Source organism: Vidua chalybeata, chromosome 7 (assembly GCF_026979565.1).
Source record: "Vidua chalybeata isolate OUT-0048 chromosome 7, bVidCha1 merged haplotype, whole genome shotgun sequence".
Taxonomy (NCBI): domain Eukaryota; kingdom Metazoa; phylum Chordata; class Aves; order Passeriformes; family Viduidae; genus Vidua; species Vidua chalybeata.
Window position 1 is genome coordinate 9,188,879 of NC_071536.1, and position 27,592 is coordinate 9,216,470.

Genomic DNA, 27,592 nt, shown 5'->3' on the forward strand with positions numbered 1-27,592 from the left:
CGGAATGAACCAGAAAGTGTCTGCAGGCAGAGGTGCAGCTCTGCAGATAAGATGCAGGAGAGGCCCAGGAGGATGCCTGGGGGAGAGCTGGCAGAGCTGAGCTTAGCCTGAGGCAGGTGAGATGCTGACAGGCACCTCCTTGTGCCTCACTACCCACTTGTGGGGCGTGTGCTGCTGCACTCTGGTCTGTGAGCTTTGGCAGCTTCCAACAAGGCAGAACTGCAAAGAGGGTGCTCAGCAGCACAAGGGAGCCCACGGGCAATTTGGGATTTCACCTGTTTATCGTGCTTCTTCCCTCCCCAGGGAAATGAGAGAAGAGCACAAAGAACTCCTTTCCAGCCCAAATCCTGATCATGACGAAATGCTGCCCAGCCCTCAGTCTGGTCCACGTGCCAGCAGTGATGGGGATGTGCTGCACCAGGCTGCTTGGCCAAGCTGGAGCAGCCAACTTGGCTTCCTCTTGAATCAGTCTCCATAAAAATTAATGGGGTCAATAAACCAAGCGTGGGTGAGTGCACAGTCTCCTAACACTCCACGCTTCTGCAAATAACATATGGTATTATTTTCTGGGCACAGCGAGTACCTTTGCCCACAGAGAGCAAGGTACTGAGGATTCATGGCTATGAAGGGCTGTCCCTGGAAGGAGGAGCTGTGTTTTAGGGAGGAGTCTCAATAAAATGAGAGAATGGTTCTTTGCCCACAAAGGGTAGGAAAATACTATAATTCTATTTCCTTAGTTCATGAATAGAATATAATCATTAGTGACAGAGTGATGACAAAAAGAAACACACTCCATGCTTTATCTTTATTCCTAAGACAACTATTCAGTCTTTGTTTCCAGCAATGTATTACTGAAAAATAATTAAAAAAAAATTACTATGCAGTATCTGCACGTAGCATGAGGAAGGTTTCCTATGTAGCTCTGATGAGAAGCAAGGTGGATAAATGAGACAATGCTTCCAAAAGAGTGGTTTCACTGGGAACAGATGCAGGCACATTTCTGTCAGAGCGAGATGGCAGTGGCAGTCCTTCCCCATTCAGCATCTTTTAATTAGCCCTCTGCTGTTTGGAAACCTGAGAGCATTGTTGGTACTACCTCTGTTTATTAAAGATTCATATTCAGACTTTGCTGGCCATGGGTCATTTGCTTTTTGGAACCAGAGCAACAGAAAATTGTGCCTGAGATATCTGAGAGAGAAGTACTTAATGAAATGACTAACGTCTTCAGCCAAATGCCTAGTTGATTACAGGGTCCAAACAGCAGAACAGCAATAAATCTGCCACAAAGAGAATTGTCAGTCAAGAAAAAAGACATAAAACCAAAGAGACAGGGAGGCAAGAGCTAAAAATGTGAACATGCAAATCTAGTGTTATTTTTACTAGTCAGAGCTCTGATATTTGAGTGCATATGCTAATTTGGTCAAGTGTGAGATCCCACCATGGCTCAGAGAGCACTATTTTACAGGGAAGGTGAAGTTCCATTCTGCAATAATTTTAAATGTTATATATTTTCTCCAGGCACAAAAAAAAAAAAAAAAACAACAAAAAAACCAACACAACAACAACAAAAAAAACCCATTGAAAACCCCAAGAAAATTCTGCAGCATAAAAAAGCCCAAAGTCCTTTGCCAGAAAACAGTGTATAAATAATAACACATTTGTTGTACATTTATGATATTTCAATCAGAGACATTTCTTATCTTCCTCTGCTCTGACTAGAACATGGTGATCAGAAACTCAAAGTTCTGAATGTCAGCATAGACCTCTCCAAGCCCCCTACCCCTCTGAGTAGGACATTAAATGCCCATTTAATGCCCATTTGCCATTAAAGCAAACCTGGCAGTATATATGCCTGCATAAAGAAGCTGGCAATCAGTCTCAAATGCCTTCTCTATCATCAAGGTTTTTCTTTCTGGTACACAGGGCATCTTTGTTGACATTACCAGCAGGCAAGCTGAAATGAAGCCAGGCTTAACATTATGCCTTGACACTGGAACAGGCATTGTAGCACGGCTCAGCCACGTGTCAGGAGGCTGTGGGAGCTCTCATTTACCCAGGCAGCTTTGGGGGTGTTTAATGTCTCAACACAGCATCATGCAGAGACGTTGGAGTGAGCTCTAGGCAGGGACTGGGCAAGGTGAACCTCTGGGAGCTCAGGTAGCTTGCTCAGACACACAGCCTGTGACAGCCCTTCACTGGGGAGCAGGGACAGGTCACCTCTGTACCTACCTCGGCATATCACCCACCCACAAAGCCACCTGCACACACAGGCAGCAAAACTGGATTGCTCCAGGCAGCTTTGACACACCTTTGCTTTGATGTGAGTATCAAAAGGAGCACATAAATCTGAGCTTCTGACCCTCAGCCCATCTCCAAGCACACCTCTGAGCTTTACAGTGGGCTCAGACAGCCCTACAGAAATGGGCTGGCACCATTACATCCCTAACAGAGAGGCAAGGGGTGTCGTGCTCAATGCAGAGTCACCAGGGACCTTTGGTAGTCTGGCCAAACTCAGGTACCCCACAGTGGCCTCTGCAGCACGTGGAGCTCAGCCCAAGAGGATGGCACCCAAAACTGCCTGGCATCATTGCCTGCTCTGGCATGCACTGAACATCATATATCTGCTGACATACATATACATAAAATGTATTCAGAGTGCACACTGGCACACAGTGTTTTACACTTTCTATGAATCATACCCTACAACCTGTCTGTGCTTGCCAGGAGCCTGAAATCCTATCACTGCACTCTTAAGAACATCATTAAGAGGCTTAAAGAATAGAGACTCTGCGTGTCTCCTTCAAAACAAATTTTGCCGTAATTTTTGAGGTTGATGCAAAACTTTAGCTGCAGTGCAGAACAATAAACAATACATATTTTATAATGGCAGCACAAAAATAGCATGCAGTATTTCTTTCCTGGGCCTGCTAGTGCTTCTCTTCTGCTTTAAGATCACAAGAGAAGAAAAGCACAGCTTATTTTGAGTGCCTTCCATTCAATGTTTGTTACTTATTTATTTATCTAATTTATTTTTCCTTTTTGTCCTTTGCAGCCCTGCTTCTGCACTAAGGGCTTTAGCATGCCTACTTTGCATGGTGGCTTCCCTGGGATATTTTACTTATTTCAACTGTTCAAATGTTTATCTTCACCAGGAATAAAAGGAGAAAAGCTTGATTCCCTCAGGGTGATTCAATGTTTCTGCATGGCATTTCAATAGCATCCTGTTATTCAAACAATTAGAAATCACAGAGACCATGCACAGAATTATCAGCATATTGCATGGAGATTTTTATTATTATGTAGTGCATAATGAAAATGATTTGAAGGACCCCAAAGCATCATAACAGAAGGAAGCACTGAATAATCAGGTGATTTTTTTTTTTTTTAACTGCAAGAGCCCAAAATATTGTTTACTGGACATATGTCAAGCTAAAATGCACTAAAGTGGTGAATATATTTACTGATGGCCTTCCTTCCATACCAAATGCAACACACTCTGGGAGTGTAGCTGGAGACAGAGCCAGGAGCTTGGGCTACAGCTGCCACACTGCTGCTGCTACTACATAGCAGGGATGCACTGGCAGTGCTTAAAAATACCCATAGATTTTTCAGAGCATGCTTTGCATGGCACCTCATGGAGGATGTTCCAAAAGCATGGGCTGTTCCTGGAGACCCCTTGCTGTACAGCCCTGAAGAGAGTCCCTGGGCACTGGCTGCTTCCCAGAGCTCCGTGAGGAGCTGGGCTCATGCTCCTCCAGCTGTCAAGAAGTCATCCTGGAGGCTGCAGCTCCAGGAAAAAAAAAAAACTTTCATCTGCAGTGCAAGACACTGCAACTTGAGTCCTAATTCCCCTTTAATTTTTGACCTGTAACTTTTTTACTAAATTTTTGATCAAAAAAAAAAAATTACAAATGTCACCTTTGCTTCTTTTTTACAATTCACAGCACCAATTATAGTGTGACCTTCACCTGGCTTCCCAATGCCTCTGGTGCCCTCAACAGTACATTAAATTATGTGCTAACAACTTTACGGCAAAATAAACATGTCCCTCTCTCTCTCTTTTTTTGTCCTGCTAAATATCATTGTTATTGAAAAGATACTAAGTTGTATAAAGTGATATTTGCTACACTGGATGCTTTAAAGCCAAACAGAGAATCCCAAGGCTGATGACTGGGTCTGAAGAGTCATGGAAAAGCCCCCATGCTAGCTGTGTGACCAGACAAGAAAATTCTGATTCTGTGCACATGCCAATTCAAGTGTCTGCAGGTATCTAATGTGTAAAGTTTATTTAGAACTCATAGAATAAAATAAATGCCATTCTGTGGTTTGCCTGCCCCTGGTGTCCTTCATGTCTCTGTGGTCTGTGCTAAAACAAAGCTTTGCTGACTGTTTCTCTCTCTGTAAACATTTGAGGCTGTCCTTCATGAACGGTTTATTGCTGTGTGCCTCACACTGCTGATACTCTTCACTCCTCTCTTTAAAGCCAGCAGAATAATGAAAATTGTTTCCACAAATCCCACAGTTTCACTGTGGACAGAAGAGCCAGTGGGAATATTGCAATGTTCAGTGGGAAGTATGGGACACTAGCTGGCTGCAGGTCCTGGCATGGGCCTTCCATGCAGGAAGGATCCATCTGCTCACAAAGAACTGCAGCTCTGTCTGGGACCAACTGCAAATTTCTGCTGAAACTTCTGCTAACACTAGACGTTATTTCTGAAAGTGGAAAGTGGACTCTGATTTATCAGTGAAAGTAAAGGGATGATGGCCTTTTGGCTAGCAGAGACCAGTGTGCTGCCAGCACCCTCCCTTGCTGCACATGAGCTGGTGGGGAAGGGAAGTGGGGACCTTCCTAAAATGAGCAAAAGCTGTGGCAAAGGAATTCCCCAATGTGAAGTCTGCCTCCACATGCCCAGAACAGCTACCCCCATAAACCCCTCTGTGTCCTTAAACATGTGTGCCTCTCGCTTCCTCAGGGATTCACAGAACACTCTGAGGTGGAAGAGACCCACAAGGATCACCTTAGGCAAAGCAGCCCATGCAGGGGTTGGACCCACAACCTTGGTGTTACTAGCACCACACCCTAACCAGGGCTACCTGCCTGAGGCAGCACCATCTGAACTGGCCACATATTCCAGGATACCCTGCTTGGTCAGCTGTCTTCAACTACAAAACAAAATCCAGTCTGCTATTCAATGACATTTTAGGAGAATACTTCCAGGCTTTCCTTCAGGCATTATTTGCACCTCCTGCACAGGCAGAAAGGTCATCTGTGCACAGGATAACCTCACATTATCTCAGCCCACAGGTATGAGCCTGGCAGCCAAGCAAATCGCTGCATTTGCAAGGAGGGTGCAATAGTAACCCTCTTTTCCTCAAAGCCTTCAGGGCTGTAGGTAAAAGCTGCTGTACAAAACTAGGCATTCCTGCTGGCTGGGGTCTGCCTCTGCTCTTGCTGCTCGTGATGACCACGGGCTGGCTGCTTTTGGGATCAAGCCCCAAGGGACAGTACTGCTGCCAGGGAAAGCAAGACAGACAAATGACTGCAATGTGCCATCTCAAGGACACGTCCTTGCCAGGAAACTAATGGGATGAGAGTAACCTTCTTCAGGGCTGGCACACGGAGCAGTGGAATCCACCTGCAGCTCCTTGAAAGGAGCAAGTGCTGTGCACTGGCCAGGACAGGTGTCCCTGGGGCACCCGTGCTGCTCCACAGGGGAGAGCTCTGTTACCAAACGGGCAGACTGAGCCATAGCAATTAAATCTGTACGTCTGGGGACATCTCACACAGGCTTTTAGCCGCAGCCCACACGTGGGAAGGGACTGGGATGGGCTCTGCGAGGAAGGGACACCTGCCACTCTGCAGGGGCTGTGAGAGCTGAGGTCAGCCCTGTGCATCAGCTCCTACTGAGTTTTCCTCAGGCTCATATTTAATGCATGGAATGTATTTTTAATGGTTTAGATGTGTGAACAAACCGTGGCCTTGATGTTCCTACATGGGTGTGTGAAGGAGCCTCCGACCTCCTGCAATGGATGCAGTTCTATTTTAATAGTTAACATAAAGATGGAAGAGATGAAGCATTCCATTAAGACATTTGATAATAAATTGGTAAGTGCTTTCCCAGTGTTTTACATAGTTATTCTCTCTGTTGATCTATTTAGCCAACATATGTAATTCTGAGCTACAAAGTTGTATTCCTGCTTTCGTAAACATACTTACATAAAACTCAATAACAACACAGTCTATTTATTGCTAAAACGCTAGTAGGAAATTGGAAAAGGTATAAATACAATTCATTGCTGGTGATCTCCTGCCCCCTGAAGGCACTGTAAGGCTCCAAATCTTGCTCAGTTCACAGCATCATAAAACCAAAGCAATAAATGTCACTCTTTTCTTGATTGCGCATTAGGCCAATCGGCTTTTTATTGCCACTAAATAGGCCGTCAGGAAGGCACCGCTCTCTTCACTGCTGGGGGATGACTTTGCCTAAATGGGGGCCAGGGAGGGAGGAAAGCTTACTTTTAAATAACAAGGCTGAGAGAAAGCAGGGGGAAAAGAAAGGTGCAAAAGCACGTTGCTCTGCAAGGCCTTTGCACTTGCTCTTTCATGCTGTAATGCCTCGATGTACGCAGATGATTATGTGTCAATGCACATTAATATCTGATGTGCATTACCACATTATCATCCCTTATGTGCACTTTCACAGCCTGGTGAGCCCAGGCTCTCCCAGCCACGGGGTGACACAACCAACGTCACCGTGGGGGTACAAACTGAGCCTCGCTCAGCTCCAGGCAGCACCCGCGCACAGCGCTGCCCTGCAGGGCCCAAAGGGACCCGCCTGCGCCCCTCTCACAAAGCAGCAGGAGCTGGGGCATCTTTACAACACCCTGTATTACAGAAGGAGCACAAAACAGACTGCCAAAGCCATTCCTCTCAGTGCAGATAAAGGCATGTGCTCAGAAGGCTGGGACACTTTCCTACCCAGGACTGAAAACTACAGTCATAGCTGGTGGCAGAGGAGTAAAAAAAAACCCCAAAACCTGGGTTCATTTGCTCCCCTGTTGATCTGCACACATGAAATGGTGGCTCTCCACCATGCTGTCACATGTATATGTTGTACCTAGACACTGCCTGAGAAGAGAGAGGGATGCTGCTGCTGCCCCACACACGTGCACCCTTGTAACAGCTGCAGGGCAGTGTTAATGCAGTCCCACAGCCACACCAGCTCGAGGCTACCACCCCACATCCTCCAGCTGCCCACGTCACAGCAACCTTTAATTCACCTGCTCCTGCTGGGTGAGCCATTCCAGCCCCCCAGCCAGGCAGAGGGAAGGCAGGAGAGGCCAACCTCCCTTCCACCTTTGGGAAGTGTCCCCAAAACCCTCCCCGAGCCCCTGAACGTGGGCAGCCGCTGCAGCTCCTCCCCACTCTTCAGCAAACAGCCAACTGGGCTAATTGCAAGTCAGCTTTACATTTCCTCCCTGCTTCCACAGTCCTCTGTCCCTGCAGGCTTCTCTGCCATGACCACCCATCCACACACACACATAGGCATCTTGGCCATGGAAACCTAACAGGAAAATCAGTCTGTGTTGAGCCACGCTTTTGAAATTATTGCAGCTTTTTTCCACCAACTCTAATGTTGACAGACTACTAATTGCAAAGACAAATGATGACTGTGTCTCTTACAAGCCTTCCTCTCCTTGAATTTCAGAAGAATTTGTGTCTTGCTTATACAAGAGCATGGCATGGTAATACATGAAAACCCCCCAAAATCTCAGAAATTATTTTTGGCTTTTCACAAATCAGTATTTCCTCTGAAGCAACTGAAGCAGTCATTAAGGCAAATTCTGCTTTTATCATCAAAATTTCCAAGTTATTCAGAGCATTCACAATCTAACTGAGTTTGTTCTCCCTTCTACCAGGCAAAAGGCTCCACAGGCTACTGAGAAGTTAGGAGATAACTACTCCATAGTTATCAAACTGGGAGAGAACTTTTGTTTCACTGAAGTCAGTGGGATAACTTCCATTTACTTCCTTAAGTTGGAAAGGTGGAAGTTCACCTTTTGAACTGAAAATCAAGTTTGGGTGAGCATCTGAAAAGAGAAGCACAAGGGAAAAAATTATCTAAAAGCTTTATGATTGTGTAGAGTATTATTCCCTGGACACACAGCAGGTTTTGCTGTAATTGCAAAAGATAAAAAATGTCATTTTTATTACAAAACCAAATGTTAGAGATTCTAGTTTTTGGATAAGAGATGGATGTGTCATATGGGGTCCTTAAAAACCTGCTTGGGTGAGTAGTACAGATGGAATACAATGTGGGTTTGCATTTATCTGAGAACATTTAGAGCCATGATATATAGTCTACACAACAGACTTCCTCGATGTATAGAGAAAATATAGCCAATTTCTTTGTGTAGGCTGAATTATTTACCAGAGTGTTCCAAAGTGTATTGGTAATAAAACACTATGAAGTATAAGTAACTCCAGACAATCTTGGCTTATGTTAAAACAAGGGTGTTTTTTTTTGTTTTTTTTTTTTTTTTTTTTTTTTTAAGGATGTCATTAAGAAAATAAATCCTGAGAATCTGGAAAGGCAGGACTTACTCAAATGAGCATAAGCCTCTGAAGGATTGTATTGACTCAATAGAGAGAAAGGTCAAATTCTCCCAGCCATCATCCTAAAGGAGCTGGGAATCAGTCTCACTTCAAAATTAAATAGGCTATTTTGGCACAGGATGAAGGATGCAGAGATGGTGAAGTGGTTCTGTGAAACTCACCTGACTGGGAAAAATGGCTGGTTTTAACTAAACCCAAAAAATATATATGTAGAGTACAACAATTTCACCAGCTGGCCAAACAAGCCATCATTTTTCCAAGCATTACCTTTCTAGCCAGGGCACCAGTAGTGCAATCAGTTTAGAAACACAAGGAGCTCATTCCCTCATCCTCCTCTGGAGAACTGGATCATAGTTTTTCTCAGGGCTGTTGCAGATAAAGCCAACTGCTTTTTCCATACCTTTCCTGACTCCTTCTGCAGACCCCTTTTGAGAAAGAGGAAAACCACCTATTTTTAACTTGATTTAGGGTATTTCTGAAGGCTGTGGGAATCTTTCCCTGTTTATGTTTGAGAAGAAAATCACTTTTACACCTAGACTAGTTTAGGTTGAAACTGCCCTCTGAAAAGAGTCCTACAGTACTTCAGCAGGTTGCCAGAGAGAAACCTGACAGGAACCATGGCATTCATACAATGCTTACCTGGGGATCTCATTTTCTGACCCTAACACAATGTCTAGACCCTGGTTTCTAATAAGCCAGATCTTTCACCTAAGCTGGAGCTGCTGCAATGTTGTTCTTTTTTGTGCTGTGGACAGCAATTCAAGCTATAATTTTGTATTTTGCTAATTTTCCCACTTTTGTGTCTGTTCATATGGCATTTTTTTCCCCCAGTCCCAAATGAAGAAGTTCTGGGTTCTCTCTTCAGCTCTCATACTCCAGGCAGCAGGATCTGGCTGAACAGCCTCCTATAAAAGCCTCCAACCTGGCCCTTTCTTAGAGCAGGCTTCATAATTAAAACGTAATATGCAGATTGATAGGCATCATCTTGCTTTTTCTAACATTCCTCATGTTTTGCCTTTCATTGCAAACACTTCATTGACTAATTTCCAGTTGCTTAGGCTACATTTTTTCCAGTATTGCTGATTCTTAACCCACTGAATGGTGTCCCTACACTTATCTCGACATGGCATCTCAACAGTTTCCCTGGGAGTCAGCTGCTTTCCTTTTATTTCAAAATCTTTTAATCAAAGAACACACACCAAATGAAGCATTACCAGGTAATAGAGACAGAAGTGGGCTGATTTCTGGGCAGGCACTGGAGGTAGCTGTGCTATCAGGTTGGGGTTAAGATAAGTGACATGGGTGTGAGAGGGTGCAACCTGCTTGGTCACCTGCTGCTGTGCAATGCGGAGACCGTGCTCCAGTGCCTTTAACTCCCTCTGCAAACCCTTGCCTGGACTCTTATTAGACATGACTATTAAGCTCCATGTGAAGATTTATGCTGCAGCAGCTTCACTTCATGCCTTAGGTATGATCTCAAGTTAAGCAGAAATTTAAGTTTTTGCAGAATTGTGCATGTTTAATGATTTTCTTCCATTCCTGTGCTAATTTGAGCACAACTCCAACACGTATGTGTAAGTATTATGCCCAGCCATGAACACAGATGTGTATTTTCACTAGAAGAGAACGAAAAGCAGCAGAAACCAGCAATCTATCTACTGTATAATGCCTGGGACATTGCAGATGTTAAAGCAGCTCGTTGTTTCTGCATCTGGAACAAGTAGGTCACACATAGTTATTATACACACTGCTGAACATGAAGCAGCCAATACCCGTGTAATGTATGTGAGACTTCAAACCACCTTTTAGTACTTCACAGCAGTACAGCATCTTGTTTGCAAATGCTCTGCTTGAGAGCAACTGATGGAAGGGGGAAGGGCCCCAAAGCTGACTGACCTAATTGCTGTGTGGATCGAGAAGCTGGCAAAATCATTAGTTTCTTTTATGTTTTCTTTCTATACTATAATAAAGATAAATATTGATTGCTGGGGCAGTATTGATTGCAGGGGTCACTGCAGATGGCAGCTGCATGATTTGCACAGATATCTCCCGTATACAGAGCCACTTATTTGCATGAGAATATGGTTTCACCCTCCTCACGTGCTTCTGACTGTTTGCTTGCCTTATAGGAGCATTTATCCAAACTAAATGTACCAGTGATTAGCAGTAAAATATGAAACAAGTGACTGAAAGAGTTCATCTTTGTAATACCTTTAGTGTACGGGCCTGTCTGCTGTGGGTAAGTGGAGTTTATTGTCCCAGCTGTGTGGACAGAGGCACAGGACACAGGGACCTGCTGTAATTACGCTGCAGTGTCACTGCCTCACCTGGGAATGCCACCCAGGGGCACAGCATGCCTGGGACCAGCCCTCCTTCCTTCCCCACTGACCCACACAGTGAGCAAGCCCAGCTCCTTCCTCCAGGCCTGGATGCCTCCCTCCAAGTCCCAGCTCAGGGTCATCAGTGACCCTCAAGAATGGCTTCAGCATCTCCTGAGCTGAACCTGCCCAGAGGGATCCTTGTCCACTTGCAAGGAATGGAAAAGGCTCCTCCATTGTGGGCCAGGCTTATGAGGAGGGAAGGAAGTTCCCTACCACGAGCACAGTGCCTATTGCAGAGCATGATACTCCACTCCCAGACAAGGAGAAGTCCCTGGGGTGAGTAGGATAAAGCTGCAGGAAGCAGCAGGGACATTTAGGCACCTTTTTATCACTGGTACAAACACTTGAGTGGCCCATTCCAGGGTTGGGCACCTCCTGCCAGGGAACTGCTGCCTCTCTCCTCCACCTGCAGCCTCCAGAGGGAGGAAGGAGCAGGCAGAGGAGCACTCTGGAGGGGGTCTCCTCACCTCCTTGGACACTGCCAGGCTGTAGGGGAAGCTCTCTCCGAGCACAGTGCTGTGTGTCTGCCCTCCAGCTAGCAACCTGCATCTCACTGTGGGCACTTCCACACTGCTGCTGGCTGACCTGCTGATATTGGAATGCAAAGGGAGAGTATGCATATTTAACCCCAATTCATCATTTTGATTTTGATTAACTCTGCAAGTCAGAGGTTTGCAGGCTTTAATCTTGTTTTAAGAAAATACTCCTCTCCTCTCTATTGTCAGCATTCTCCAACTGGAAACTCAACCAAAGGATCTTTCTTAGTGTTTATCTCCTTCCACTCTGGACATATTGGTGGACCTCTGAAACAGCTGCCCAGTATATATCCAAACCATGGCTTGCCCAGTGTAGGGAGTGCTCTTATTTCCTCAGTGGCCCATAAGAAGGAAATTAATGCTGGAACCCAGGTTTCTGACGTGGTTCTGCACTGACACTAAGCCACTCCAGCAGAGAGCAGGCACTCCATTTGGTGAGCACTATTTATGTACAGTGAGTGTTTCATAGATGCTTTTTGGAAGATCTGAGCAATACACCACGGTTCAAAACGTTACGCCTCATTCTTCAATTCCTTTTAAGTGTATCTCTCGGAGTGTTACGTTGAGTAGCCCTGTCTTACAAAATCAATTATTCCTTAGCCAGCTCAGAAATAAAACCCAAAGCAAGCAACACCAAATGTCTGATTTACCAATAGATTGCAACTCCGTGCTAAAGAGCGTAGCCACTGCCCTGCTTTAAATATTCATGAAGCCCACTGGTGCAAAATGCATTAAAGGTGGGAATAATGCCAGTAATACACAATCCTCTTAGTGACAAGAAGCTTTCACATATTAAAGCAGCAAGATGTTAAAGACTTTCAAGTGAACAATCTTTGTTTTTAACTTAGAGAAAGAGATTCACTAATGGAATGCCAAATTGCATTCACTCTCGTGATACTTGACTGCAGAATAGGATAATAACACATGTGTGCTTCTGCATGCCATGGAAAACCTGTTATTACAGAGGTTTCTTTCCTGCCTTTCCTCGGTACTTTCCAGAAAATGTTCACACAAATCTTACCCCTTCAAGTAATCTTCTGTATGCCAACCCCCCCATTAGAATCCCAGGAGCCTAGCCATTAACAGATTGGTTTTACGCAAATAAAAAGAATTAAAAATAATGGTGACAGAGTACAATAGCACAATTTAGATGAGTGACAACTGGCAATGAATAACCAAAAAAAAAAAAAAAAAAAGGAGTTAAACTGGAGATAACGGTCTGCAAAATATAGACTGTGACAATGCAGAAGAATGTCAATTGTCACTTTAAATCATCAGCAGCCCAGCCACATCTGCTATCACACCTGTGCTCTCTTTTCTGATCTACTCTGGCACCCTGGAAATAGTAGGCAAACAGCCAGCCTTGCATCTCCAGCTCTCTGAAGTCTGGCTCTGCTACCAGCCTGCATTCCTCTCACCTGGAGTAGATCAGGCACTGACCCTGCACCCTCAGACTGCTCCTGACTGAAAGGGATTTGCTGCTGGTGCTGGGATTGACATCCTGTAATAGCAGGTCCCAGGACCATCAGGAACTGCTGGCCCTGTTTGGATTTTACAAACCTCATCAGTCAGGTGAGAGAGCTAAAGGAGCCCAGCTTACATCTGGTACTTGATCCACATAAAAATAGTGAACAAATAATAAATTGACATTTCTTGGCAAGGGGAGTGGGGCAATATGTGCCTCTGGTACCAAACATGAAAATTCAACTAACATATATTGGAGAGAGGGATTCTACAACCTCTATACATAGTCCACTTTGATTCTAGAAATAAAAATAATGAAAAGTTGACAGCCAGAAGGCTCATTATTTAGGAAGATACTTATCCAAGACTAACCAGGGGGCAAGGACAGGAAAATAGAGCTTTGTTATGGCATATGAAGTTGCTTACTTCAAAGCAGACCTTTCACAGGCTTTACATGGGGCTTGGGTTTTTGGATGGGAATTGGCTTTCCTGCCCCCTAACAGTTTGTCTGGGAGCATCTTCCCAGTGCCAGCCCTTCCCTGCTTCCTGCCCCCAGAAGCAGCTTCCCCTGCAGAAAGAGTGCCTGTCAATAAAGACTGAGCACCTCAGCGCCTGCCATCATTATGCTGCTCTGTAAAAGCCAAGTTGTTTCAGAGGGGAGGAATTAGATTGTGCAAAAGCTGCAGTGGGAACACTGGGGTAAGTTGGAGCAAGCAGTTTTACCAAGTTATTTCTGGAAAAAAAAAATAAACACTGCTACTCAGTGCTTATGATTAATAATGTTATCTTGTAGCTAATTTTATTCCTTGCCCCTCTCTTCTCCTGCCTTCCAATTTGGAAGCGCACTTAATTATGAAAACATGAGCACTAGACTGTGAATTTTGATATATTAATTTCACCATGGTTTTGTTTCTAAACTGCGCCACCAAAGCTCTCAAGGACAACCAGTCAAGGAGACAATGAAAATCATAACACCTGAGGTAATTTTCTTAAGCAAAGTCAACATTAGGCAATTTCTTACTCACAAATTTCATTACATTACTGAAACCTATAACCATGATGCACCTTGCTCCTGTTTTTCAACACCACAATTTCCTTTGGTGACTGAAGTCAGAGCAAGGACTCAGTGGTTTTTTTGCTCAAAGTTTTTTTTAGGAACTAGAACCAGAGATTACTAAGAGGCTGGCAAGACAAAACCAAAACGAGCAGCAATGGATCACCATGACCATATTCCTGAGCTCCTTCACTCAACAGCAGAACTGTTCCTAATTTCATGCCTGACCAAGGGTGCACAGATTGGGGTCAGCTGCCCAACACTGGGCCCAGCCATCATGTTCACCATTCATTTATGGACTCCTCTCTGCTCCATTCTGATTCTCCATACTAGAGCTCTGGCCTCACTGTTTTACTGACACCTCACTGCCCAGTTTGTGTATCCATTCTTTAGCTACCACTAGCCCACAGCTCCAGAAGCACCGTCCAGACAACAGCTCTGACATTTGCATGGTTATTTTGTTGTCTCTATAAATCTGTTTTAGTTACTTAGAGAGAAACAGGAGTCGTGGCATTAGGGCAGTGATAGAAATACAGCTCTGTGAATTGTGGCCTTTTTGATCTATTGGCTGTTCCAAAAATCACAATGAAATTATTAGCTCAGAGTTGGCTTAATGTAAGTTTGCATATATTCTAGGCAAAATGAAAAATAAATGTCTGAGTTAATAGAATTCTTTCCCTTCAGCTTTTGTAATTAAGGTTTAAAATAAAAAAAATCTGAATAATTTTGAAGCCCTTTTTAAAAAATAAAAATTAAAACCACTTCCATTGAGAAAATGTCTAAGTGTGTGCTCTCATTTTTTCAAGCAACTGAGGGCAAGGTTTTCAACTCCAACAAACTAGGAAAGAGCGAGACAGATTTCCCAGCCTTTCTAATGCCACACATGAATTAACATGATGATAATACTAATGATACTTTTTAACTGGAAAAGCTTTAGGTCAATTATTTTTCCCAATTCTATTTTTACTGAAGTATGAAGCTGTAAAACCCCAGATGGAATAACATAAGTTATAATGGCAACAAAATGGATAACTGTGTTTCTACACTTGGTCTGAATTGTGCATGTTCCAAAATTATAAACCAGAGTGTTTTATACATTTTTTCAGTGATAACTACCTCAGTCACTTTGAGATGAATCTCTGTGTGCAGAAAACAGATTATCTAACATTTGTAATGCTTTCCAAACCACAGCACCTTTAAATAATACAACATTCATTAAAATAGAAGAGTAGAGCAAATTACTGTACCAAACATCCTCTGCATCTTCATCGCACTCTGCCCCAAACTGGCAAATGTCACAGGTCGATGTCTCTTTTTGACTGGTTTCACCTGAGCCTTCATTGACTGTTTGATGGAAAGCAGAAGAATACACATTAGTAAAGACAGCACTGCAGCAAAGCACTTCTCTCTCTCTAGAAAAATCTATTCATTGCATCAGCTTAATGTGCTGCTCACAAAGCTGATGGCCAGCCAACAGTGTTCCTGAGCGGGCCAACAAAACAGAGATTTCCATGCTGGCCTCTGATAAATCCCCTCAATTACAGAGTTAAAAGGAAAACCAGAGAAAAACCCTTCCTTTTCCCTCTCCCCTTAATCAATGACCCCTTCAAGCCGCAGCCCAGAAGGTCATGTCCCCACTGAGCCTTACTGCATTGTTCCCTGGGAAAATAATGGAGGGGCATTGATAGCATCACATGCTGCCTCGTGTCCTTTACCCATGAAGGCCTTGAGATGGCCCCAAGGGGATGCTTTCCTCGAAAATGTTTTGAAATTACCTGCCGTGTGGCACAATCTAGTCCACTCCAAAGGCAAAACATTTTTCTGTGCAGAAGCACAGCTATGAGCCCCGAGGACTAGTTATCTCTGCCAGGGAAGATTTAGTGCTGTCCAGAGGAGAGGACAATCTCCAGCATAGGTTAAATCCGAAACCAGGGGAGAGTCAATGCTGATGTCTGCAATTGTGTAAGGTTTGTACCTGGCCCGTAAGACAAAAACAAGAAGAGACTAAAGGGAAAATAAAAATATGGGTGTAAGAGGACTGCAAAAAAATACTGATGGCTGAGTACTGAAAGACAGAAAGAGACCACTAAGGTAGGCACCAAGAAGAAGATTTGTTAAAAGACCCAAAAGAAACATTATCCATGTTTCTACTGAAGTGTATAAACACCCTTTGGTATCTTCTGAAAGATGCCACACTCCAGCAAGACACTGTACCTAGAGATATCCTGCCAGTTGCAGAGTTATTAAACCAACGCAGACTTTAGGCGTCAATCAGCTCTGCTCAGAATGATGTTGTTATCTGCACCAACAGCCTCTGCAGCGTCATCTCTCCTGCATTTGGAATCAGCAGTGTGGTGCAGGCTTCTGCACACCTGGGTGCAGCCCACCAAAGCTGGTGGACGTGCTGAAGCGTGTTGGTAGCCCCAGTGACATTCACTGGACAAAACATCTGCCTGATGTACATCCAGGTTGTTACCAGAGGCTTCTGTGTCAGAGGGCTCTGAGTTTGAAAAAGCTGCTTTTGTTATTTACTCAAAAAACAACGAGAATTCCAGGCTTTCTTAAAGCTGTTTGAGGAGAAAGGGATTTTGCCCCTAGAAGAGCAAGGGTGACTCCAATGCCTCTTTTTCCAACAAATTTGCTTCCCTATCTTGGACAAGTTATATAACCTCTGCCATGCTTCCCGCTGTGTGATAAGAGGAATAATATCATTTCCTCCCAACAGAGAATATGGAAACAAATATAGTAAAATATTGTGATAAGCTTAGATACTACAGTGATAGAAATCACAGAAATACCAAAGGTAGATAACTTATCTAAAATGCCTTTACCTGAGCCTTAATATAGTCAAAGTAAGTGTTGGTATTTTTAGGTATGGACTATGCTGCATTAATTTCCTATCAGTCATGCTTGAATTTAGACTATATTAAACTGAAAAAAAAATCACCTGTGAAAAGCATTCTGATTATCTGATTATCCCATAAGGAAAAAAAAAAAAAAAAAAAGGTAGTTTTGCTCTATTTGTACAAATTTCCTCACCTTTATATCCATAAAATTCATGTACAAAAAACCAAAGGGGAAACCAGGAAAGACACGCTCTGGATTTTTGTTCTACTGTGTTGTCAGGCTTTAGAGGGAGGGTCTGAGCTGTGGTTTTTCTGTTTCCTTAAATGACTGGGAAACTCTCTAGGCTCACATATTATAAAAGCCAATGTACAAGGGTGGTCAAGGAGTCCAGGTGCCCCATCCTCACACCATTAGCATCTGCACGTGCTGCCTGTGTGATTCTGGCCCCACAGCATCACGAGGCTCATATGAGATCCTCCCACCTCCCTTGCAGCTGCATCCAGGCCTGCAATGTTTCATTTACATTTTAAATATAGAAATCTCTTTTACTGAGGAGATAGCTCTGACAACCAATCGTGGCAGGGGATTTCCAGTGGTTCAGATCCTAGGCAGGACATGTAACAAGTGGCTATGGCATCTATGGGCTTACAACAGCCAAGCATTCCTCACCTATCAGAAACATGACAATTGCTCCAGTTCAGGAGGGTGAGAATACATACTTTATGGAATGGAGCTTTAATTTCTTTATTTTGTTATTCTGCAAATCACTTCCCTTGCATTTCCTTTTAATTTAAAACATATGCCCTGCTCTCTTCCTCCCTGTAACGTTTCTATTCATCACTGCCCAGCACGTGTCGCTTGGCCGGGGACCTCACACGGCTCTACATCACAGAGTAAGTGAAACAGCTACTTAAACCATTAAAAAAGGCATTTGAAAGACTGAACATGTTGAAGAGAAGTAGCTGGTTTAGAGATCATCCTCTCTTCAGCATGTTGCAGTTCTGAATTTCCATTTGAAAATACTAGGTCACTCCTTCATATTTTTCTGAAGAAGCCCTGTGACCAGCTTTCCATAGTAAATGTGCACATTGTCATTAAATGTGCAAATGTGCAGCAGTCCTTACTAAAAAACACATCTCTTCATCTCCTGTTTATGCTCTTTCTGTTGTCTGTAACACAGATAACATTATTCTTTACATTTCTTATAGGTGTGTTTTCTCTCCCTACACAAACATACCCACTGGCATATGCACCCACACCCAGAACTGACACACACAGGGCTTGTTTTCTCCATGCTGTGCAGATAAGTGCTTTGATAAATAAGACATCTTGCAAAGAGTTATTTTCCCAATATTTCCTGCTGCTTTCTAGCTTGAGGACTAGTGGATGCTTATTTTCTAAGGTGACTATTTTTTTCTTTTTTTCTCCTCACTGCACTTGCTGATTTGCACTTCTTTTCTAACCCAACTGGAAAAATTTGTTAGCAAAAAATAATCTATTTTCTGGATTCCTCTTCTAAAACAGAGAATGAGTCTTCTTCTCATGCATGTTAGGTACTCTTCACATTAGCAGCTACTGAGGTTTTAACACCAAGGCCCTGCAGGAACATAGCAGGGCTCCAGGGAGGCTAATCACTGAAGCCCACCACTTATTACTCACACAACTGAGAAATGTTAAGCCTCAAATTCCTATTTTAATAGCAAGATTATCAACTTTGAGAGTCCAAAGAAATGTGCTAACAAGGGTTAGAAGGTCACTAACATTACCTGAAAGTCACTTCAGAGACTATGTCAATCTCCTAAGCAATATAAATTCTCAGCTGTGAAGGCACTACACACAATTTACAGAGTCAATGGACTGTGGTAACCACAACAGCTCCTGTTTTAATCATTTGGTCCTTCTCTGGCATTCTCACAGTGCTCAGATGAGATAGCTGTGATTTCAAGAATGTTTGTATTGTTTGCAGGTCCCACAAGAAAGAAACCATTTCTGAGGCATTTCTCTCTGTCTCCCTAGCTGAAAAAAAAAAACAGACTGAAAGCATCATCAGTAGACTGGTCTGACCCTGTGCTTATTTCCTGTAACATCAGGAGAAAACTAAAAGCCCCAAAAATGTCCACTGCCACTGTAGCTATCTCTAATTTCTCCTTACATTCAATCTCTTTGAATCAAGTCTTCTGTAGGTACAGACCTACAAAATGGTTGTAGCTACAATCCCAAAATATCATGCTAGGACTTTGCCAACGCAGTGTCCCAGACTCATGCTCTATTAGGAGCTGGATCAGTGGTTTAGAGGTTTTAAAACATAGACATCAAAATCTCTGTGTTCAAGCCTCTGAATAACCCCTGCTCAGTGTCTTCCCAAGGTGTGTGATGAGTGGCAAAGCAGGATGGTAATGAATTCCTTTCTATTTCCAGAAGAGCAGTTCCAGCAGCACGGTTAGGAGTATGCACAGCATCTTGATCTGGTGCACAAAGTGCCACAAGGGACATGCAGGTACCTTGCCCCACAGGCCATACTGCAAGGAGTAAAGGGGTGTGGGAAGAGTAGCTGGTGAGCCACGAGAGAGAGAGACAAGCAGGTGGCAACACTGGCTAGACACAGATCTCTGAACCTCTCTTTGCCTCTGAAGGTAATAGGGCAAACTCAAGAAAGCCTCAGCTCAGTCTTCACATAGCTTTTTAGAACTATTATAACAATCTTTGTTCAATATATTTCAACTACACTGGAGAACACAACAAAGAAACAATATAAAACATCACCACGTGCTTGAAGATACAAAATATGACTATAATGAATTATGAATTATGATTACTCTGATGTAGTCTTCCTTTGATCGATGTGATCAGACACGTGCTTATCACAACCCCTGATTCTGACTTGACTCCTCATGGTGGGAGATCTTTGCTACTGTTGAAAGAAAAACTTCAAAAAAAGGCTTGCTCTAGCTCATCCTAACAGGATACATGCTTGTTTTCAGCTATAAAATCTAGGTAATTACAAAGATCACATGGAGATGAGAGTTGATGGTCATGAAAAACAATGTGCAAATTAAAATGTAGTGGAGGAGGATGCTCTTCAGATCAGCTGAGGTGATCTTGCCACACACTTCAGTCCTAACAGGAGTGCTCTGGGCAGGTGAGAAGGTGAGTGGATAAAGTGAGAAAGGTCTAAGCAAGGAGGGCAGAGAAGCGAGCAGAATTTACAAATGTGTGAGAACAAGCACTACCTGCACTACCAGACAGCTAACAACACCTCACAAACTGCACCAATAAAAGCCCAGATGCTGCAAGCGACTTCACTCTAATCAATAAGCCTTTTTTCCTGAAAGCATTAGCTCAGTCAAAACCTGCAAAGTGAGAAAAATGAAGGGTGTGAAGCAGGGGGTCAACTTGCCAATGGCTCTGCCCTCAAAGCCTGGCGGAGGCTCAGAACGGCATTACCGTCAAAATGAAAGGAAAATGGCCTACAGTATTGGTAATAAATTCAAACTCTGACGTGCCTTGCTCTGCTTCACTCCTGCCAGCTGGCTCCATCTCAATAAATACAAATTTGCCCTCTCTCACACCCATAAACACTTTGGGGAAATTACTTATTGCAGGGGAAAACAGTGTCTGTGCCCAGCTCAGGGCCCAACACAGAACTTCTTAAGGAGACCTGAAATATTCTCCATCACACCAACGTGCCTTTGATGGTTCCTCCATAGCACCACAGGTGAGTCCTTGAAACCCTGTCTCTGCTCTATGGCAGGTGATTTAAACAGCACCGGGGCTGTGCCATACCTGAACTGGCTGCCTGGGAAATCAGACCCCCTTTCTCAGGGTTTATACTGCCTCAGGGCCCATCCTTGGACACCTCTGCCTTGCCATTCTCAGCCAAGTGCTGGAAAAGGTTAATGGGATGACTTCAGCGTGATGTAAATACCGAGCAGGGTTTTTGAGGAGGAACTAGATGCACTCAGCCATAGCTCAGATTGCTGACAAAATGTGCTCTTATCTTATTGCTAAAGACCATGTAGATAGAGCCCGGCACTGCTTTGATGCCAGTCAGACTCAATTTGCAGTGTTTTTCAGCTCTTGTATTTATACTGTGATTCTCAGCTTATGGTTTTTTCCCTTAAAAATCATAACCAGTGGCTTATCTCAACATATAAGGATCTCAGCTTCCATGTATATATTTGCTTTGAAAGGTATGCCTAAGCTTTAGAGCAGTGGAGAAAAGGCTTATGAATACAACAAACACCGGGAACACTCATGTTTATAATTTTTAAAAACTACTTTTGCAGGGCTGATTCATGATTTTTCAGTCCAGTGCTGAGTTGATGTCAGACAGGAAAGCAGCACTTCTGGAGCAGCTCACCCTTGTGCACAGCCCTGTGCTGGGTTCACTCACACTCTGTGGGTGAAGGCTGTGCTTCTGCCCTGGATATGGAGTCTCCTAGTACAAGAAAATTGCCTGGGAGTGCCCTGAGTTTGGGGAATACCTAGTACAAAAATTTTTTCCACACTATTACTAAGCACTCCTGCTCTGTCTTTACTTTTTACCTCTTGTCTTGCCTTCTAATTCTCTTGGCTCTTCTTTCCTTTTCCCACCACTCAGTTTCCCAGCGGCACTTCCCCAAACACCTGGAGCAGCTCTTGGCCCAGCTCAACATCTCGGGAGCCTTCTCCAGCTGTCACTGAGCCCGGGGGCTCGAGGGTCTCCCCTGGCAGCATCCCCACCCTCTAAAGCTTGCTTATTGTGGCTGAAAGTAGATGGGATGGGAATGGTTTCCCAGGATCAGCGCTGCTCCTCTGCACCTGTCTGCCTGCAGCTCTCTCCTTTCAGCTGGTGCTCCTGCAGCATCCGTGTCTGAAGCCAGGCCATGACCCTCCACAGACCCCTGCAGGGACTCGTCTGCATTTCTACAACCGTGGCCAGAAGGGAACAGATTCATTTCTTACTCAAAGTGTATTTATTCTAAACAAACACCACTTGCTTGTTGCTGTCTCATGCATATTCCTGCAGCTCCCACAGCGCATTTGATAAAAAATTAAATGCGATTAGTCGAGGCCAGTTTCTCCTAGCAAATAACTCTAATGGTGTTACAAAAGGAATGGCTCATTGAATAAAACCCTATTGTAAGCTTTCTGAACACTGACATGAAACAGCTGTGGTTATTGCACCATTGTGTGGTCCCCCTACAAAATTTGACATTTGCCTGGTGTCTGTGGGCTGCCAGCACTGCAGATTTAGGTGCCAGCACCTTTATGAAGGTGTACAATGACCAGCACTGACAGTATTTGCCAGCGTGAGGAAGAAGGTTCATTTAATTTTGCCAAGAGCTCCCCCTCACAAACAGCTTTGAGTAAAAAGCTAAAATAGCACATGGGGACTATTCATCTCTGCCTTGCATTAATTTAAAGGGAAGCTTCACTTCCTTGGAGGAGAATTTTCAAGAAATAGATACATCTTTTTGGAAAAACATGCCTGCAATACTGCCAAAGCTTTGGTGGCATCAGTCCCTGCTTTTATGTATTTCCATATGCACAACAGGATGAATGAAATAACCAAGTGGACATGGCCACAGCTGGGAGGATGGAATGCCACAGGTCACCAATCAAGGCAATTATTAAAGACCCTGGAAGGAAATTACTGTACCTCTAATTGCAAGGACCAGAAGATTTTTCAGGATCAAGGAGAAATAAAAAAAGATGATGTCTGATTCCTCCCTCAGGTTGAGTTGCCTGACCACACAGATCATTAAGCCTCAGCACTGTGTCAAGGTAGGTAGGAAGCTGCAGCCCAGGAAAGTGCCCAATGTGTTAATGCTTTTCTTATTTGTCAGAAAATGGCCATCACAGCTTACCCTGAAGCAGAGTCAAGTGTGAGCTGCTTCTGGCTGGCTGGCCCTATGTGCCAGAAAGAAGCAGAGCAGGCCAGGATGGAATTCTATAGATGGAGTGTATGGACTCTATACATGCTGGAACAACAGTGCTTACAAATTCTGTGAAGAAATACTGCGTGAGACGCAGGCTCAGTTAGAGGAATACGAGGCAGCACTGCCTTCCTCTGTCAGAGAAGATGTTACAGTTGGACATAAACCACAGAAATTACCCATCTGTGCTTTCCCTGACCTCTGCCAAGAATTCACATCCCATCTGAGGTTCTGAGCATTTTCATTCATTCTAGGCAGAGAGAAACCTGCATCACCAAGTTTACAGAAATTTAGTGAAAAAAAAAAATATCCAAAGCCGTGTTTTCACAAAGCCTAAAATAAGCAAGCCCCAAACCAGTGATGTGACTTTCCAGGGCTTTCCACACTGAAAGGCTGCCTTTGCCAGCTTCCTACCTGGTGGAAAGATTAACAGAAGTCTTAAATGTGAACCCTTACAGCTACTCATCTTTCAACAAACAGAATGAAAGGAACAAAGATAAAACCTAAAAGAGCTGTCTGGCATCCACTTGGTGACTACTTCAGTTTTAAGATCTTTGTCATTTTGCTGTTGATTTAAGTCTGTGTATCCTTTTGAATATTAGTATGGCTAGCAAGATAGCAACATCATACATAAAAATGTTCTTTATTCCAGAACAGATGAAACTCCCAGTGGTGAAAGAAGATTTAGGTATCTCTGAAGATTTCTTATCGCTGTGCAACATAACTCTCTAATGGTTCAGTGCCTTGGAGGGTCATCTGAGATCACTTATCACATAAATCAAATAGGTGGCAGGCTATAAGAATGGAAGCCTATAGCAATTTCATGTCTTTGCTTGCAGACATCAAATCTATCTTTTAGGCAGACTATAGAGGAGATAATATTCCACTCCATTTAAGCCAGTGAAGAAACCCAAATCTGGGTATTAACCAATTTTTGGGAAGCTGCTCCTGGTCTCAAACTGCACCACAATTATCTTGGGAAATGACTGGTTTTAAATCCTAAAGCATGGATGGCAGACACTGGTCCTGGTTTTAATTTATACTAAAGCTGCTGTAAAATCAATCTGGCAATGGAAGGGAGTGCCAGAGCAAGTGAAAGTCCAATTTAGTTGATGTCCCATTTACATAATCAGCAGTGTGTAAAGTGGATCCACTGTAAAAATGACTTGAGTCTACCTATCACTGGATGCAACAAGAGGAACAGAGTTTTCTTCTCCCTCTCCACTTTTCTTCCATGTAATAGTCCCGTCTCTTAATTTCTGTGGTGTTAATGCAGGTTACACACAGGTAACAGAGAGCTGGAGCTGCCTTGGGGCTCAGGAGCATCAAGCTCGTGTGCCAAGCTCATTTCCAGTAGTGGGGTCTCAGAAGGGGGCAGTTCAGTGGGGTGCCAACACTGACAGTCACAACCCACGTTCAGCCAGGCTGCCACCTCATGACTGGGAGCCGTGAGAGATGGCTCCTTAGCTGCCCCCTCCTCCATCAGCTCAGGGGATCCCCAATCCCCCTTCACAGCTCCTACCCCAGAATTTAGCCCTTCTGCAGTAGCACCCCCTGATCTGCAATTGCCACCACTGATGTGGTCCTCCAAACTGTACAACCAGGGCACATCCCCGAGTTTGCTCCTTTCCCTGTGAGAACTCCCCTTAAAAACAAAAACAAAGCCAAAATGCATCTCAGAGCTAGTTGTTACAACATCCCTCCTGACACATGTGACGGTATTTCTGCCTTCCCAAGGCTGTAGGTAGGTAGTCCTTGGGTCTCTGCTGCAGCTCGGGGTGCACAGCAGTGCTGGCACCTAAAGAACTTGCCAGAAGCTGAGACAAGGGCAGCTGCAAAGCCTCCAAGTCTTGCTGGAGGAGATACAATATTTATGCAACATAGATCATATCTTTTACATAACCCTACTCTTCAACAAACATGAAAACATATGGCATCAGTTAATTGCATGAAAATACTTGGTAGGAAGATAATCTTTCAAGACAAATGGGGAAAAAACCCCAATCAAGCAATTTTTCCCCTTTTATTCCATTATTAGTGGGCAGGTTGAGGCAGTGCACAAGTACTGGCTTAAAGCACTCCTTGTTTTATGGTTTATGCAGTGAAATCGTTGTGTCCAAAAAATCCATGAGAAACACTGGCAGCACTGCTGATAACCTAGGCAGAAAGGCAAGGCAGCTCATGAATGAGAAGCACAGCCACTCCCTGCAAGGGTGGCCAGGATTTAGGAGCAGGAGCTGCCATGAACCAGGTCTGTGAATAAACAGGGGGTCTAATTTTGTGCTGTCACCCAGAATTTACATTTCTGGGAGAAAAAGCCTCCCAGACCTTCACTAACAGGACAAACAGGCTGAGTGTGACACTTCAAACTCAGCCTTGACTTTGAAGCAGCAGAAAAGCGTGGATTTGAATCCATTTACACCAGAACAATGCTGCCCTTCTGAGTATAATTTTACAGACATGTTTATGATATAGGGGGAGCCACATGGCACAAAAGGTTTAAACATTTAATCTCACTTAGCTTCAATACACTGCATATACAGAAAATTGGAAGCCCAGCAGGAAAATGCCAGATTTCATTCTCACTTAGTGGTGATTAACCTTTATGAGCTCGCTCGGCGTTCTGTCACCTGTGAAGTCACTCGGGGCACGCAGGCTGCAAAAGCCCTGGCTTGCTGCTTTGGCCAGGGGACCACAGCTGCTGAGCTTGAGCTCTCCAAGAGCTCTGCTGCCCAAAATGGGGCACTCCCCTGCCCCAAACAGCAGTGCGCCCTGCCCCACTTTCCCCGAGTATGGGAAGTGTAGAAGGGACTATAGGGAATGAATGACCTGGAAGGGACTCTTCCCTTTTTCTTCCTGCAGCTGTGCCTCCTTGGCTGAGCTGGGTCCAGTTGACAGCAGCCTTACCCCAGCAGACAGACACAAGGCAAGCAGCTGATACATATTACACTTTGCAAATACGCTCTTTCTCATTAATACTGATTCCCACACACAAACACTTTAGCTATATTCACTGATTGCATTACCATTGCAGAAGTGTAATTAACAAATTAAAAGGGAGGATTGTGATTCAGTTTAATTTGGGGGAAATCTTTAAATAAATAAAATAAAAAAAGGAGTCTGATGAGTCTGATGTTTGAGGATCGTTACTCTCTGCTATTTGCTTTAATTCTTTGGACATGCTCTAAGAGAAAGGCTTTCCTTGAAACAAACATGTCCGAGTAAGCTGCAGTGGTGGCTACACGGGTACTTAAAGAAGAAACAATGACAGAAAAACCCATAGAACCGAAAGAAATCCTGACAGATGCTAGATCCAGATACTAGATTGCAAGTGAAGGTGTATCATCATGGAGAGAGGAAGGGGGGAAATGCCAGCTGCAAGGTGGTCAGACTGATCTGAGACTGGCAGCTTATTCACACAAAACCTGCACAACCCCTACCCACAAATATTTGGGAAGGGAAGAAGGGAAAGCAGAAAATCCCCCACACTTGCTGCCCTTCCAGATCCTTGCACGATAAAATAAAAGTCAGTTCCAATGAGTAAATCAATGTTTCTGAGAGTCAAAACTCCTGAGTTAAAGTTAGACTGTATTTCCCTCCAAACACCAAGTGAGCACTCCTGGAAGAATGGCTGCGAAATGATATATACTGCCCCTCACATTTCTGCCAAAAACACCTTTCAGGTGATCTAATATCCAGAGAAACCATAATCATTAAGGATTGATCATGCTAATATAATTTTCTGGATGGCTTATTAACCTACTAAGACATGTTTTTCTCGACTTCCCTTCATTAGCAACAGCAATAATTAGGTAAGGACAAAGTAGCAAAATTGATCATATGCTACTGCTGAAGGGGACATTCAGCACAATGTTCTCCAAACTCAAGATGTATTCATTTTAGTTTGTACCACAGCTATTTTCTGCCTTTGATACAAGAAATCTGTTAATGCAGATACTGTGTAACAGGAGCTTATTTCTCTCATATTCCAAATTGGAGTTTTCTTTTTCCTTTAAAGATCTTCGCACAAAATGAGATGAGACAGGAAAACACAACCTCTCTGACACAGCATATGCCACAGCCAAGATTTCCACGATACACAGAGTATCACCATAGAATTTCACAAGGCTTTAAGTTTTCACCCAAACAGAGTTACACCTTACCATATCAGAAGGCTTCAACCCATGCAGAGTAACAACACATCACTTCAGAAAGCTACAAGCCTCTACCCTTCTTGCTCTTTAGCCCAACCATTTATACCCCTCCTGTTCATGCAGTGCACCTGTGTGCCCTCTGTTCCCTTTGGTGGTTGCTCAGTGCACCTGGGCACTCCATGGCTCATTGCTGTCAATGCTGCTCACCTGCTTCTCACAGCTGTGCCCATGGGGGATGAGGCTGGGCTGCAGCCCCACTGCCAATCACCACAAACTGTGTGCCACAGCACAGCCCCACTGCCAATCACCACAAACTGTGTGCCACAGCACAGCCCCACTGCCAATCACCACAAACTGTGTGCCACAGCACAGCCCCACTGCCAATCACCACAGCCTGTGTGCCACAGCACAGCCCCACTGCCAATCACCACAGCCTGTGTGCCACAGCACAGCCCCACTGCCAATCACCACAAACTGTGTGCCACAGCACAGCCCCACTGCCAATCACCACAGGTTGTGTGCCACAGCACAGCCCCACTGCCAATCACCACAGCCTGTGTGCCACAGCACAGCCCCACTGCCAATCACCCCACACTGTGTGCCACAGCACAGCCCCACTGC

General features: G+C 44.1%; 1 protein-coding gene across 1 annotated transcript in view; it reads right to left on the reverse strand.

The window, feature by feature from the left end:
• Window positions 1-27,592, reverse strand: part of TMEFF2 (transmembrane protein with EGF like and two follistatin like domains 2) — a 125,321-nt gene that overhangs the window by 37,174 nt on the left and 60,555 nt on the right. The window contains exon 5 of the mRNA XM_053948470.1: window positions 15,300-15,396. Within this exon, the coding sequence (XP_053804445.1) occupies window positions 15,300-15,396 (97 nt within the window). The remainder of the gene's footprint in view (window positions 1-15,299; window positions 15,397-27,592) is intronic.